The sequence below is a fragment of the Canis lupus genome, chromosome 33 (assembly GCF_011100685.1).
Source record: "Canis lupus familiaris isolate Mischka breed German Shepherd chromosome 33, alternate assembly UU_Cfam_GSD_1.0, whole genome shotgun sequence".
NCBI lineage: Eukaryota > Metazoa > Chordata > Mammalia > Carnivora > Canidae > Canis > Canis lupus.
Genome location: NC_049254.1, coordinates 4,363,383 through 4,380,363, shown reverse-complemented (window position 1 = coordinate 4,380,363; position 16,981 = coordinate 4,363,383). Strand labels below are relative to the sequence as shown.

Below are 16,981 nucleotides of genomic sequence, written 5' to 3'. Positions count from 1 at the left end.
TATAACTATTGATTTTCTTATATCTTTCATTGACAAATTAACTTAGTTTATTATGGTCCCCCAGTTAAATGATGTTTTTCATTCTTCATTTACATATATTTTGACTATTGCTAAGTGATAACCTTTTAAAAGTCATGACTATGGTTTGTGTGTCTGTGGTGTAGAGATGTATCATTCCCGGATGTACTGAAATAACCAGGTCGATGGATGACAGTGGATGGAGCAAGCTACTAATTTCTTCTCCCTGCTCCAAAAATCCATTTACATATTTTATCCTCAGATAGGGGACATACCAGATATTAAGCTGATAAGAACAGTACTACATTTGATTTAGCCAAAAGGCTACAAAGCAACTAATTTTTTTTTTAAATACACCAGTTACAATTACAATGTGCAACTTGTATTCATGGAATTACTGCCATGCTTCTCTACTGCAATGCATTTTAATAATCTGAGTGGAGATTCATTATATTTCAAAATATACAAAATCTGAAATTAAGGTTTTGAGGTTAGTTTTTTTTAAAATGTCCTTTTAAGGTCATTTTGCAAATTCACTGACCTGTATCTTCAGAGTCCTCCCAGGTATAGACAATTAACAATATCATATGAATATTTAATTACTTTTAAACTTTCACTAAGAGTCAAGAGCAATAATATAGAGCTTGAGATACAGAAAAGGGAACTTATAGAAACTACCTACTTCCATTTATATAGTATATACAGAAATGCTTGACAAAGTTGATATACCTTTTTATAATAATTTAACTTCAAACTCTAATATAATGGATTAATAACAGCTTGCTATTTTTAGAGTATGTATAAAACAGAACCATGATGTTTTTAATTAGCTAATTTTGCATGCTTTAAAACTACGACATTTCAAAAATATTTTTGAGAAGCCAGATGTTTGTCACTGATATATTTTTTTAAATAGCAATTAAGAAATAGATGTTAAAAAAAAAAAAAAAGAAATAGATGTTAAGTTCAAAATAAAAGTATAGACTTTTTCATGTACTCTGGGGTCTAAAAAGACAAACTGCCATAGAAAAAAAAAATCTTTCTACTTAAAAAGATGTTATTAAATGTCGTTTTCCTAGAAACTTTTCCAACCTGGCTCCTATGGAGCTGCAGCATGTACATCCAGAGGAGAAGTAACATCAGGGTCTGGTGAGGTGGTCTCTTCAGTGCCTTCTTGAATTTTCCCCCCTTTTAGCAGTGTTGAAAATAGGTCTGGAAAAGCATAGGAAAGCTATATCAAATTTTCCTGAGGAGGTTTTTTCCATACTGTTTTAGCAACTTTGCATGGTGAAGGTGTTATATGGTATGACATACGTATTCATTTTCACTAATGAGTCCTTCCATGTAAAGTTAACAATATCCTCAAGAAAAATATAATTACACTGTATTAATTCAAGTCAAGCTATATTTAAAAATATGCTTGTGTGCATCAGATAAGAAGCAGCCTTAGAACTACACAAACATAAAAATGATTTCTAAGAAACACTGAACTATTTAGGATGGTATCCTTTATACAAAATGAAATATGATGCTTTAGGACAATACGTCTTTTGATATGCTATCTTCATATGCTAGATTTTTAAAAAAATATTTAAATATAATATGCTCTTATACAGTCCAGAAAAATGAAATGCATTGTTTAATGAGTATAAATGAGAATTCTTTCCATGTGTACTCCTAGAGTAGTTTTGCATATGTCACATATATATGAAATAGTTATACATTTGTGTTTACCAAAAATAAAAATATCACTGATTACACTTCTGATCGTGAATGAGAAAGATAAGATTGTATGTTGGCAGATATATATCACCTTTAATTTGTTGAAGTGATCAGCCTAATTAGTTATAACATGAGAAATATATTTTGATATAATTCTTCCCCAGTATTGACTACCTGACATGTAATGAAACTATTGATGATTTTAATTATAGTTTTTTTCTAAAATCCATAAAAAATTTTTTATGAGTATTATCTTCTGGTTTAGTGAAAACGAATGTAGCAATAAATATTTAAAGAAGAGAGGTTGCTAAAACAGTAACCATGAATCTAAATACTCAGTGTTACTAGATTTAACTTTACAAGACTTGGATGGACATTAGAGAACCAATATTATTCGAATTTCTGTACAACTGAAAATGGATAAACAATATCACCATTTTTATGGTGCCAGAATATTAAAAAAAAAAAAAAACAAGTATTGGAGAAGACTTTTATAGTGCTAAGACCAAATATAATATTTAAAGCTTTTATATATTTAAAGAACTTTTTTTTCTAACCCATGTTTTCATATTTATGATTGACAGTCCTTTAGGAAAAAGACATTTGAATGATCTGATTGTTTCATGGTCTTCAATTTGTTAATGCTCATTTCAATGTCATTTTCCTTCCCAATTGCCCACTCTTATAACTTTATCTAAACTTCACTAATAATTAAAGTACTGTGAAATAATATAAATACTATAAATTATTTTTACAAATATTCTTATACCCAATTACCATGACTATGATATATACACACAGTGAAATTATAGTTATACAATATGTAATTTCCTTAATGAGACACAAAACCAATAGAAATATATATTCCTGTTTGACATATTTTATTGGATTTTTCTAGAAATCTATATTTGGTTATTTCAAAACCATAGTTAAAAAATAATAAGGTATGCTAAAAAATTGATTCTAAAAAGCAAATAATTTACAAGTAAGATTAAAACACCCAAATATACTAATGTAATTTCTTTAATAAAATAGAATAGAATTAGAATTAATCTTTGAGAATAAACCCTAAAAACAAAAATGAAAACCAAAGGTTCAAGGAAGAAAAATCTGATAGTAATTAACACTGACCTCTGTGACTTGAATTTAAGTTACAAATCAAAATAGTCTAGTCAGTCAAAGGGTGGTACTCTATTCACAAACAACTCTGTTTGTGGCTTAAATATGTACAAATTTATTTATCTCTATGGAAATAAAAACTCATTAAAACAGGAAAATATACTTCAGACTTTGATAGAGAAACTCTATTAATAACTATTTTAGAATGAGCAGTACAATTAAGTGGGGGGGAACCTGTGATTTAATGACAAATTTCTGAGTTGAAGATATTCACCAATATGATATTGCAGAGGCTTAAGGAAAATCATATACAATCAGAACATCTGATTATGAACAACAAAGCCTATGAAACTGAAAATGTGCTCAGAGACCCTGCTGTGACAAAAAGCTTACAAAATAAATGATGCATTTCTTCAAGATCAGCTGTAACATAAGCAAATCCTTCCAAGATATCTACAAAAATGAGTTCATCAGAATTCCCAAGTGTTCATAAAGTATTCAATATTAAATATCCCTCTTAAATATGGAAGTGTCTAAGTTAAAATTATAGTAAAATTAATTTAAATTTCCCAAATTTCCGGCCAATAGGTTGTCACTTTGCATAAGCAAGCAGAATTCAAAATTGAAAAGAGCAAACTATGAAAGAAAAAAAAAATGAACCAGGGAAAAGTTTGCTGCTGAAAAAAAGTACAGCCTAAGAGAAACCTTTTCAAAGGTATCACAGATAAACTAGGCATATTATTAGAGGTGAAATTGTAAAGACTTCATTTTCCATGATTTAGTAATGAAATACAGCGTTCACAAGCCATGGGTGTTATAAGAGGAGAAAAATGGCAAGTTCCTGTTTCTTTCTTGGAAGATTATTACATCTCTCTCTCTCTCTCTCTCTCTCTCTCTCTCTCTCTCTCACACACACACACACACACACATTGATATTAGCTAAGTTTTAAATTATTAAATATCAAACTGTTTAAGAGGTTTAACATAATACCTTATAAGAAATGGAGTATAGGCTTCAAGTTTAAAGGGAAAAAAGGTGAAGTTTTCTAAGTATATGGATCCTCAAAGTGTTAAAATGAATACACAAATAAAGCAAAAGAATGGTAGCAAGTTCATGAACACCATTAGTTATAAACTTCATAACAGGATAAATAAATATAATTATCTGGTTATTATATACAGGGCTTTAAAAGTTCCCAGTCAGCATCTAGTTAGCTTAGAGAGCAATGAAGAGTTAAGAGAAGACAACTGGTCAGGTTACACGGAGGGACTGAGACCAACCTGAATGAATAAAGACACACAAAATAATTTTGCACAGCAGCGGGTAGAAATGAGAAAATGATAATAATAATTCCTTGGTGAAACAAATTTTGGGAAACCTAAGGATCAAATTTAAATGTTATGCACATGCTTGTATTGGATTATGTATTTTTATAATTAAAAATATTTCAGGGATCCCTGGGTGGCTCAGCGGTTTGGCGCCTGCCTTTAGCCCTGGCGTGATCCTGGAGTTCCAGGATCAAGTCCCACATCAGGTTCCCTGCTGCTCCCACTGAGCCTGCTTCTCCCTCTGCCTCTCGCTCTCTCTCTCTCTCTCTCTGTGTCTCTCATGAATAATAAAATCTTTAAAAAAAATAGATAAAAATAAAAATATTTCAGTCTTTAAAATGCTATTTTAACTTAGGAATACCTACCGGGAATAGTACGCTCTATGCTTCCATTTTTGGTGAAACGTGTCATGGACATTTCTCTCCAAAGTATTTTTAGATAACACTGGCCTGCAGTGAACAATATAATACGTGGCAATGGGAGAGACTTAGGGTAGAAAGACTACAAAGTTTTCTGTTGAGTTGCCATTGCAAGTACTGGGAGTCCCTCAGTACATTTCCAAATCTAACTCAAAGAACAGATTCTAAATTTAGTCATGGTTAGGGGTAAGAGATTATAAACGTGCTTGCTGGTTTTGATGCTTTCATGTGTACACATAGCTAGGTCCTCAAGTCTAAGGTATTAAAGGACACTAATCCATCCCCACCTTTTGTCCCCAATAGGATACTGATTAAGGTGCAGCAAAATCCCCAGAACTCTAGAACCTTCCACTCTAAATATACCATCCTAGAATAACTCCAGTATACTCTCGGTGAACTGATTTTCCGGCTAAAAATAAGGCAAAAAAATGTTCCCAGATTATATTTTATTTGCTTATATAGCATGGTATTAAAGATATCCAGAGTTGTCCAGAAAAGAGGAATTAGATAGATAGATGATAGATAGATCAATAATAGCTATATACATTGGCAGAAGGTAAAAATAACATGAAGCTATGACAGAATGGCAAGTGGGGCAAAGGAGACACCTCAAAAGTAAGCCTCATGAGAGTCATAAAACAAATTTGAGAAGATAAATAAAATTTGACAGGTCCATTGTTTTAACTGTTACTACTAGATATGAGTTATTTAGAAAGACTTGAAAAAACTACAACATGGGGGGCGGACCTGGGTAGCTCAGTCAGTTGAGCATCTCTCTTCGACTCACATCAGGATCTCAGGGTCCTGGGATGCAACCCCATGTCAGGCTGTCTGCTTCTCGCTCTGTCCCTTGACCCCTACTTCCCCCTGTTCCCCGCTGGGCTTTCTCTCTCTAAAATAAATAAATAAAACCTTAAAAAAAAAAAAAACTACAAGGGGCTATTTTCAGCCTCTGATAGACAGGCTAGCTTATGATAAATTGTCCTGTGCTAAAAATAAGAATAAACTCCAGGGAGAGAACTGGAAGAGACTTAAGGCAGGCAGAAACTAAAGGAGATGAGATCCTTGAAAGAAAAGTATTACTTTGGCTATATCAGATTTTAGACACCGCATTGATACTGAGAGCATCCTCCATCTCTAGGATAGGAGGTGGGGCAGCTGGAAGGGGATAGCAAGAGCTCAAGTGGAAAGCTGCAGTTATTGAATCCCTATGGAGGAAAAAGAAGACAGACTTCTGGCTTCCAGAGCAGCTGGAAATCAGGGCTAGGAGTGTGACTGTGGAGAGTCAAAGAAGGGGGAGTCCAAAAACTGCACGTGGACACCACTCAAACTGCCTGTGTTCCATGCAAGGCTAAAAGCAGCCCAGAGGAAAACTGAAAGCCTTGAAAGAGCTTAGTAGAGGTTTTAGCAGCTGCCCAGCCCAAGGGAGGTAAGTTCACAGTTAAGTCTCAACAAATTCAGGCTTTGTAAATATTCCAGCTCCCCTTATCATCAGACTAAGTGCAAAACCATTAATAGATGGAAATAGTCCTAACAAAACCTAAAATCATGTCTTTAAAAATCAGGGTGATCTGCATGTAATTTAAACTGCCTACTAGAAGAAAATTGATAAGTTTTCAGAAGAAAATTGCAATATCCAGAGCCTCTAAAATATATAATATATAAAACTTATTAAATATGTGAAAAAAAAACAAGAAAACAAGCCCCAGTATCAAGAGAAAAATCTGTCCATTGAAAATAAATAGACTAACTAGAAGGAAACTAAGAAGAAATTCTGTAATTGAACAATACAATAACTGAAATTAAAAATCCATTTATTGAGATTAAAAAAATATTGGAAAAAAAACAGAAAAAGAATCAGTGAAAAGCCAGTTAATAAAAATAATCCACACTAAAGTATACAGAGAAAAGAAAGATTGAAAAGAAGAAAAGGGAATACAACCTCAATAACCTGAGAGCCAATATGAAGATACCCTGCATACATGTTTTTGCAGTCCCAGACAGAGAGTACAGAGAGACTGGGGCAGAAATATCTGAAAAAAAAATTATTACAAAATCTTTTGTAAGTTTCATCACAGAAAAACCCACAGGTTCAGGAAGCTCAGCAAATTCCAAGCAGGATAAATAAAAACGATTGGTTCTTTTTTTAATTATGAACTTGGGAGATTTTAATTACAGACATCATTTGTTTGCTAGGAATCCAAACTGAAAATGAATACATAAATCATTTTATAAATAGTTACAAAAGTACTGAACTTGTCGGAAGAGTAGCTTGTTGAATTAACGAGAACATTAAATTCTAGAAAATGTACGAAATGGATTAAAGACTTGTATGTAAGATCTGAAACCATAAAACTCCCTGAAGAAAACATAGGCAGCAAGTTCTTTGACATCAGCTTCAGCGATATATATATATATATATATATATATATATATATATATATATATATAGGACTATCTCCTCTGGCAAGCAAAATAAAAGCTAAAATAACCAAATGTTATTTCATCAAACTAAAAAGCTCTGCACAGCAAAGGAGACCATCAACAAAGTGAAAAGGCAATCTCCTGAATGGGTGAAGATAGCTGCAAATCTTATACCCAATCAGATCAGAGATTAAAATATATGAATCTTATGTAAGTCGTTAAAATATGTAAAATACACAACGAACTGATACCATTCAACACCAGAGAAGCCCACAAATAAAAGGGGCAAAGGACTTGAGCAGGTATTTTTCCAAGGAAGACATTCAGATGGGCCACAGGCACATGAAAAGATGTTCAATATCACTTAACATCAGGTAAATGCAAATCAAAGTTGCAATGAGGTATCACCTCACACCTGTCAGATCAGCTATCATCAAAAACAACAACAACAACAAAAAAAAAAACAAAAAACAAAAATACTAATGCTGGCAATTATGCAGAGAGAAGAAACCCTGTACCCCATGCACGGGGATGTAAGTTGGCTCAGTCACTGTGGAAAACAGCGTGGAGGTTCCTCAAAAAATTAAAAATAGAGCTACCCTATGACCTAGCAATTCTACTTCTGGGTGTTTATCGAAAGAAAGCTAAAATACTAATTTGAGGGCTTCTGTGCACTGTAGCGCTGCTGACAATCGCCAGGATAAGGAACAACCTGCGCAGCCACTGAGGGCTGAATGGACGAGGAGGACGGGTAAGTGTACGCAACCGGGTATTAGCAGCCATAGATAGGAACGAAATCTGGCCGTTTGCAACAATGCAGTTTGAGAGACTAAGGCCGAGCAAAAGAGGTGGGAGAGAGAGACCCTATCATACCAGCTCACTCAGAAGTAGAATCTAATAAACGAAAGGGAAACAGACTACTGGAAATAAGCGAGCAGCCTCAGAGAGGGAAGTGTAGGGGAAGGGGCGAAACGGGCCGCGGACGGCGGAGGAACAGCTGCAGGGAGCGGTCGTGAGGCTGCCCGCACCGCAGGGGGCGCGGCCCCTACTGGGCGGCGACTCTGGGGCGGGGCAAGATGGCGGCGCGCGGCCCTAACCCTGGGGCCCTAACCCCGCGCCGCTAACTCACCCTCGGGGCTTCCGCAGCATCCTGAGCACGGACCAACTGGACCTGAGACGTAAGAACAGTCGGACGCCACCGAGAGGAGGGCCTCCGCTCCTAACCGGGTGGGAGGGGACTGAAGTGCGGGCGCCTGCGAGGCGCTGGGCTCCAGCGGAAGGGGAGAGCCCTGGCCGGAAGCGCAGCCACGAGCCGGAAGTGCAGCCTCGGGCCGAAAGCGCAGCCTCGGGCCGGAAGCGCAGCCCCAGGCCGGAAGCGCAGCCCCGGACGCAGCGGGACCTTAACAGTCCGCCAGAGTTTCCCAGAGGGCAGAGAGCTCCGCGGGGAAGTCGGCAGAACTGGGATCGCAGGGAAGCCTCCAGATCCCCCACCTGTCCCGGGGCGCCAGGCCAGTGCGGACCTGGAGCGGTGGGTAGTTACTCAGGGACAGCTGGCCCCAGGGCTGGAGACCCGGCACCGCCATGCGGCATCTCCCCTGGCCCCTGGGAGGGGCAGGGCGTCGGGGAACAAGGTCTCGCGGGATCCACAGCTCACGGAGCTGCCCCCCCCCCCCCGGCGGGGCGGGGCAGGGCATCTCCGCAGGTGCTCACACCTGAGAACCAGCGCAGCAGGCCCCGTCCCCAGGAGACCAGCTGCAAGGATGGGGAAGAGCGAGTTTACCGGCCGAGCAGTGCTGGAAAGCTCCAGGACTGAGAGAAAATAGAACATACAACTAGAGGGGCTTTTTTTTTCCCCCCCACTGCAACTCGTTTTTGTATCAGGCTAAAAATTTCCAATATTTTTTCTCTTTTCCAGCCTTTACTGTAATATTTTACCAACTCTTCATTTTTAAGCTCTTTCCTTTTCGACATTCATAGTTCTACAATTACATGCCTTAAATATATTCTTCATTTTTGGATTCCCTTCAACATACTCAATTTAATTTTGGTAGATATATGAGTTATGTTTTTTTTTTTTTGTGCCTCATTTTGTTTTATAATGGTGAAAGTTAGTACCTTCCAACACATTGACCAAAATACATCCAGAACCAAGAGGAACACCGTGTTGGTTCATTCTGTGACACTATATTCACTCTTCATTCCTCATTCCCATTCTGCCCCCTCCTTTTATCTTGTTTATGTTTTTGGACTAGATGTTGGGTCTCTATATAAGTATTGCTGGTTTATATAAATTTGGGATTATCTTATTTCTAACATACAGAACAAAATACACTCAGAACCAAGAGGATCCATCCTCTAGGTCCCCTTGCAGAGACTATATTTTCTCTCCACCATCACTTCCTCACCACCCCCCATTTTTTTCTTTGCTTGTTTTTCGTTTTTGTTTTTTTTATTCTTACTATTTTGTTTTAAATTTTGTTTTTCACTTTAGTGGTCCTTTTGTTTTGTTTTGTTCTATTTTTTTTCTTTCATTTTCAGGTCTCTGACTTCTTTGGAACCATCTAGGGTGTATTTTACTTCGGTTTTGTTGATATTCTTGACTCAGCTTGCTCATACAGCAACTCTGCACTGGACAAAAATGAATAGAAGGAAGAATTCACCACAAAAGAATGAACTGGAAGTAACACTCTCTGGCAGAATTGCTAGGTGTAGATTTAGAGACCATGTCGGAGATATAATTCAGAAGTACAATTATAAAATTACTGGTGGCTCTGGAAAAAGGCATAAAGCATTCTAGAGATTCTCTTACTGCAGAACTGAGTTCTAATCAGGCTAAAATTAAAAATACTTTAACTGAGAAACTAACTGCTAAGGTTAATGAGGTGGAGGAGAGACTGAGTGACAGAGAAGACAAGTTGATGGAAAGGAAGGAAGCTGAGGGAAAGAAAGAAAAAGAACCCACAAGGAAAGGCTTAGAGAAATAAATGATAGCTTGAAAAGGAAGAATATGCATTTTATTGGGATTCCAGAATAGGCTGAGAGAGAGAGGGGACCACACAGTGTATTTGAACAAATTGTAACTGAGAACCTCCCTAATCTGTGGAAGGAAATAGGCATTCAGATCCAGGAGATAGAGAGGACCCCCAAAATCAATAAGAACCATTCAATACCTTGACATTTTATAGTGAAACTTGCAAATTTCAAAGATAAAGAAAATTCCTAAACCAGCTCAACAATAGATTTTTTTAAAGATTTTATTTATCTATTCACAGAGATAAATAAGAGACAGAGAGAGAGGCCGAGACACAGGCAGAGGAGAAGCAGGCTCCATGAACCCGACGTGGGACTTGATCCAGGACTCCAGGATCATGCTGTGGCCGGAAGGCAGGCGCTAAACTGCTGAGCCACCCAGGGATCCCTGACAATAGATTCTTAACTTATATGGGGAAAAATATCACATTAACAGACATCTCCAAAGAGACCTAGCAGGCTAGAAGGGCTGGCAGGATATATTCAGGAGACTAAATAAGAAGAACATGCAGCCAAGAATACTTTATCCAGCAAGGCTGCTATTCAGACTAGGAGATATAAAGAGCTTCCAAGATAGGCAGAAACTGAAAGAATATGTAACCAACAAATCAGCTCTGCAAGAAATATTAGAGGGAATCCTGTACAAGAAAGGGAGCCCAAAGAAACAATCCACAAAAACAGGGACTGAAGAGGTATTATGATGACACTAAATTCATATTTTTGAATACTCAGGATGTGAATGGGCTGAATGATCCCATCAAAAGATTCTGGGTATCAGACTGGATAAAAAAGCAAGACCCATCTATTTGCTGTCTACAAGAGAACTCATTTTAGACCTAAGGACACCTCCAGCCTGAAAATGAAGGGGTGGAAAACAGTTTACCATTCAAATGGTCCTCAAAAGAAAGCAATCCTCATATCAGATCAATTAGACTTTATACCAAAGACTAGTAAGAGATGAAGAGGGACACTATATCATACTTAAAGGATCTATCCAACAAGACGACCTAACAATCATGAATATTTATTCCCCTAATGTGGGAGCTGCCAAGTATATCAATCAATTAATAACCAAAGTAAAGAGATACTTAAATAATAATACACTAATAGTAGGAGACTTCAACATGGCCCTTTCCACAAATGACGGATATTCTAAGCACAACATTACCAAAGAAACAAGGGCCTTGAATGATAGATTGGACCAGATGGATTTCACACATACATTTAGAACATTCCATCCAAATGCAACTGAATACACATTGTTCTCAAGTGCACGTGGAACTTTCTCCAGAATAGACCACACGCTGGGTCACAAATCAAGTCTTAACTGATATCAAAAGATCGGGATTGTCCCCAATTTTCAGACAACAATGTTTTGAAACTAGAACTCAATCACAAGAAGAAATTTGGAAGAAACCCAAACACATGGGAGGTTAAAAAGCATCCTACTAAAGAATAAATGAGTCAACCAGGGAATTTGAGAAGAATTAAAAAGATTCATGGAAACTAATAAAAATGAAAATACAACTGTTCAAATCTTTCGGATACACCAAAAGCAATCTTAAGATGGAAAAACATTGCAATTACAAGCCTCCCTCAAAAAATTGGAAAAAACTCAAATGCATAAGCTAACTTCACACCTAAAGTAATTGGAGAAAGAACAGCAAATAAAGTCTAAAACAAGCAGAAGAGAGTAAGATTAGAGTAGAACTCAATGAAATAGAGACCAGAAGAACTGTAGAACAGATCAACAAAACCAGGAGCTGGTTCTTTCACAGAATTGATAAGATAGATAAACCCATAGCAAGCTTTATTAAAAAGAAAAAAGACTCAAAGTAATAAAATCACAAACAAAAGAGGAGACATCAAAACCAATACTAAGGAAATACAAATGATTTTAAAAATGTATTATGAGCACCTATATGCCAAAAATTAGGCAATCTAAAAGAAATTGACTCATTTCTGGAAACCCACAAGTTACCAAAACTGGAACAGGAAGGTGTAGAAAACTTGAACAGGCCAATAACCAGCGAGGAAATTGAAGCAGTCATTAAAAACCTCCCAAGACACCAAAGTCCAGGGCCAGATGGCTTCCCAGGGGAATTCTACCAAACGTTTAAAGAAGAAATAATACCTATTTGACTAAAACTGTTTTGAAGGATAGACAGGGATGGAATATTTCCAAACTCATTTTATGAGGCCAGCATTACTTTGATCCCAAAACCAAAGACCCCAACCCAAAGGAGAGTTATAGAACAATATCGCTGATGATCACAGATGCAAAAATTCTCACCAAGATACTAGCCAATAGGATCCAACAGTGTGGATTCACCACAACCAAGTGGGATTTATCCTCGGGATGCAAGGGTGGTTCAACACTCGTAAATAATCAACGTGATAGAGATCACATCAACAAGATAAGAAAAAGAACAACATGATCCTCTCAACATGCAGAGAAAGCATTTGACAAAATACAGCATCCATTCCTGATCAAAACTATTCAGAATGTATAGAGGGAACATTCCTCAATATCTTAAAAGCATTAATGAAAAGCCTACAGCAAACATCATTCTTAATGGGGGAACACTGGGAGCCTTTCCCCAAAGATCACAAACACGAAAGGGATGTCCACTCTCACCACTGCTATTCAACATAGTATGAGAAGTCCTAGCCTCAGCAATCAGGCAACAAAAAGAAATAAAAGATATTCAAATTGGCAAAGAAGTCGAACTCTCCCTCTTCGCAGATGACATGATAGTATACATAGAAAACCCAAAAGGCTCAATCCCAAGATTGCTAGAGCTCATACAGCAATTCTGCAATGTGGCGGGATACACAATCAACGCCCAGAAATCAGTGGCATTTCTATACACTAACAATGAGACTGAAGAAAGAGAAATTAAGGAGTCAATCCCATTTACAATTGTACCCAAAAGCATAAGATACCTAGGAGTATACCTAACCAAAGAGGTAAAGGTAAAAACTATAGGTTTTATAGGTAAAACCTATAAAACACTTCTGACAGAAATTGAGGAAGACACAAAGAGATGGAAAAACATTCCATACTCATGGACTCGAATAACTGATATTGTGAAACTGTCTATGCTACCCAGGGCCATTTACACATTTAATACAATCCCTATAAAAATACCATGGACTTTCTTCACAGAGTTGGAACAAAATAATCTTGGCATTTGTGTGGAATCAGAAAAGACCCCCGAATAGCCAGGAGAATATTGAAAAAGAAAACTAGGGGGAGCCCCAGTGGCGCAGTGGTTTAGCACCACCTGCAGCCCAGGGCGTGATCCTGGAGACCCTGGATCGAGTCCCACGACAGGCTCCCTGCATGGAGCCTGCTTCTCCCTCTGCCTGTGTCTCTGCCTCTCTCTCTGTGTGTGTCTCTATGAATAAATAAATACATAATCTTTAAAAAATTAAGAAAACCAGAGCCAGGGGCATCACAATGCCAGATTTCAGGTTGTACTACAAAGCTGTGATCATCAAGACAGTGTGGTACTGGCACAAAAACAGACACATAGATCAATGGAACCGAATAGAGAACCCAGAAATGCACCCTCAACTCTATGGTCAACTAATATTCGACAAGGCAGGAAAGGCTATCCAATGGAAAAAGGACAGTTTCTTCCATAAATGGTGTTGGGAAAATTGGACAGCCACGTGCAGAAGAATGAAACTAGACCATTCTTTACACCATACACAAAGATAAACTCAAAACGGATGAAAGATCTAAAGGTGAGACATGAATCCGTCAAAATTCTAGAGAAGAACACAGGCAACACCCTGTTTCAACTTGGCCACAGCAACTTCTTGCAAGACCCATCTATGAAAGCAAAGGAAACAAAAGCAAAAATGAACTGTTGGGACTTCATCAAGATAAAAAGCTTCTGCACAGCAAAAGAAAGTCAACAAAACTAAAAGACAACCTACAGAATGGGAGAAGGTATTTGCAAATGACATATCAGATAAAGGGCTAATATCCAAGATCTACTAAACTCAACAGCAAAGAAACAAACAATCCAATCATAAAATGGGGCAGAAGACACGAACAGATATTTCACCAAAGAAGACATACACATGGCCAGTGAGCACATGAGAAAATGCTCCGCATCACTGGCCATCAGAGAAATACAAATCAAAACCGCAATGAGATCCCACCTCATACCAAGTGAGAATGATGAAAACTAACAAGACAGGAAACAACAAATGTTGGAGAGGATGTGGAGAAAGGGGAACCCTCTTGCACTGTTGGTGGGAATGTGAACTGGTGCAGCCACTCTGGAAAACTGTGTGGAGGTTCCTCAAAGAGTTAAAAACAGAGCTGCACTGCAACCTAGCAATTGCCCTACTAGTTATTTTCCCCAATGATACAGATGCAGTGAAATGCTGGGACACCTGCACCCCGAAGTTCGCAGCTGCAATGTCCACAATAGCCAAATGGTGGATGGAGCCTCAGTGTCCACTGACAGATAAATGGATAAAGAGATGTGGTCTATGTATACAATGGAATATTCCGCAGCCATCAGAAAGGACAAATACCATTTGCTTCAATGTGGATGGAACTAGAGGGTATTATGCTTGAGTGAAGTAGTCAGCCGGAGAAGGACAATCATCATATGGTCTCACTCATATGGGGAAAATAAGAAATGGTGAAAGGGATTATAAGGGAAAGGAGGGGAAGTAAGTGGGAAAAATTAGAGAGGAAGACAAACCATGAGAGGCTCCTAACTCTGGGAAATGACCAAAGGGTTGCAGAAGGAAAGGTGGGCTGGGGGATAGGGTGACTGGGTGACAGGCACTGAGGAGGGCACTTGATGGGATAAGCGGGTGTTATACTATATGTTGGCAAATTGAATTTAAATTTAAAAAAATTAAACACTGTAGTAAAAACACAAAAAAAGGGATGCCTGAGTGCCTCACTGGTTTTGCGTCTGCCTTTGGCTCAGGTCGTGGTCCCAGGATCCTGGGATTGAGTCCCGCATCGGGCTCCCCACATGGATCCTGCTTCTCCCTCTGCCTATGTCTCTACCTCTCTATGTAGCTCATGTATAAATAAATAAAATCTTTTAAAAAATTATAGTAACTTTGTATGGTGATGGATGGTAACTAGAATTACCATGGGGATCATTCTGTGATATGAAAAAAATAATATTACTACATTGTACACCTAAAACTAATATAATACTGCATGTCAGTTCTACTTCAATAAAAAATCCTAGAAAAGATTAGCGATTTGAATTACCTAAAAGTATAGGACACTGAATTAAAAATTACAACCTTAGGGCAGCCCCGGTGGCACAGCGGTTTAGCGCCACCTGCAGCCCAGGGCATGATCCTGGAGACCCTGGATCGAGTCCCACATCAGGCTCCCTGCATGGAGCCTGCTTCTCCCTCTGCCTGTGTCTCTGCCTCTCTCTCTCTCTCTCTGCATCTCTATGAATAAATAAAATCTTTTTTAAAAAATTACAACCTTAGGGATGCCTGGGTGGCTCAGAGGTTAAACATCTGCCTTCCTGGAGTTCGGATGGAATCCCACATTGGGCTCCCTGCATGGAGCCTGCTTCCACCTCTGCCTGCGTCCCTGCTCTCTCTTTCTCTCTTTCTGTGTCTCTCATGAATAAATAAAATCTTTAAAAAATATTACAACCTTAAAGTATTTCTTGAAAATTTGAATATTACAATTGACCAAATGATGTTAATGAGATGGCTCCTGTTTTTTTTTCCTTTTGTATGTTTTATAAATAAACTTTTAATATATCATTGGTGGCATTATGCTAATCTTCTTTCAGAACTGGTTATAGATAATTATTTTTTCTTGATATGGAAGAGTAGGATAAAAATATGGAATCTGCTCATGGAATGAAATATTTAGCTAATGATCATAAAAATTTTATGAAACACTTAAGTTCCAAGACATACATGGGAAACATCTAAAAACATAAGGACCATGGAGAAGTTTTGAAAGGTAGTAAAAGTTGTAATCAGATGATTTACATAAAAGAAATACTAATGATTAATTCCAGTGACCAACTAGCAAGGAAATTATTGCAAATCAAATTTTTTTAGCCTATTAAATTGGCTTATAAAATCAAACTCAATGCTATATGTTAATTTTCAAAAAACTACCCACATAAAATGCTGGGTTGTATCACTGACAAGTTTATAAAATGACAAAGGTGAGCTAACTGTATTAATGGGAATCACTTTCAAATGTGGAATATCCATATTTGGATATTCCAAGATTATTTCATTATTTTAAGAAATATGATTTCACACAATTTTTTTTAAATTATTAGCTTTGGTGAAGCAGACTCATATGATGCTATGGAAATATAATTATTAATTTCATGCTCATTATATGCCAAGTAATTTGGGGGCATTTGGTATAGTTGTGGGCAAAAACACACAATTCTCTGCCCTCGTACAGCTTAATTCTAGCAGTCATTGGTATCGAAAACCTTACAATTTTGCAGATTATATGGATGAAACTAAAATGCGTTTTTAAGGCTTATTGAGGAAAATATTTTAAATTATTGTTTGACCCTTATAGAATTCAAGCAGTTGGCCCTAGACCTTTATTTTGCAAAAGTTGTTTCCTTGGAAAAATTACTTGCGGGAACACCTGGGTGGCTCAGCAACTGAACTTCTGCTTTTGGCTCAGGATGGTGATCCTGGGGTTTGGGGATTGAGTCCTGCATTAGGCTCCCTGTAAGGAGCCTGCTTCTCCCTTTGCCTGTGTCTCTGCCTCTCTCTGTGTCTCTCAGGAATAAATAAATCAAATCTTTTTCTTTTTAAAGTTACTTAGATAAATTCTGCTTCACCAAGAAAACCAAACTGCCAGACAAGGTTTGTTTGTGCAAGTGTGTTTACGTGTATGTGGGATATATAGGAAAGGAAAATGC

At 37.6% G+C, this 16,981-nt stretch overlaps 1 protein-coding gene and 1 non-coding gene across 21 annotated transcripts in view; both read right to left on the bottom strand.

Moving 5' to 3' along the window:
• Positions 1-16,981, bottom strand: part of EPHA6 (EPH receptor A6) — an 872,069-nt gene that overhangs the window by 727,202 nt on the left and 127,886 nt on the right. The window contains exons 1-2 of one of the 20 annotated variants that reach the window (XM_038582519.1): positions 8,161-8,353; positions 1,111-1,230 (exon numbers count right to left, since the gene is read on the bottom strand). The exons of 17 other annotated variants lie outside the window; for them this stretch is intronic. In XM_038582519.1, coding sequence (XP_038438447.1) covers positions 1,111-1,158 — 48 coding nt within the window. In that variant the 5' untranslated portion in view covers positions 1,159-1,230; positions 8,161-8,353. Of the gene's footprint in view, positions 1-1,110; positions 1,231-8,160; positions 8,354-16,981 lie in introns of those variants that run through there. 2 more of the 20 variants (XM_038582520.1, XM_038582524.1) reach the window with 2 other exon arrangements.
• Positions 162-354, bottom strand: LOC119867374. Its single transcript, XR_005383461.1, has one exon. It is a non-coding gene; the product is annotated as a U2 spliceosomal RNA (small nuclear RNA).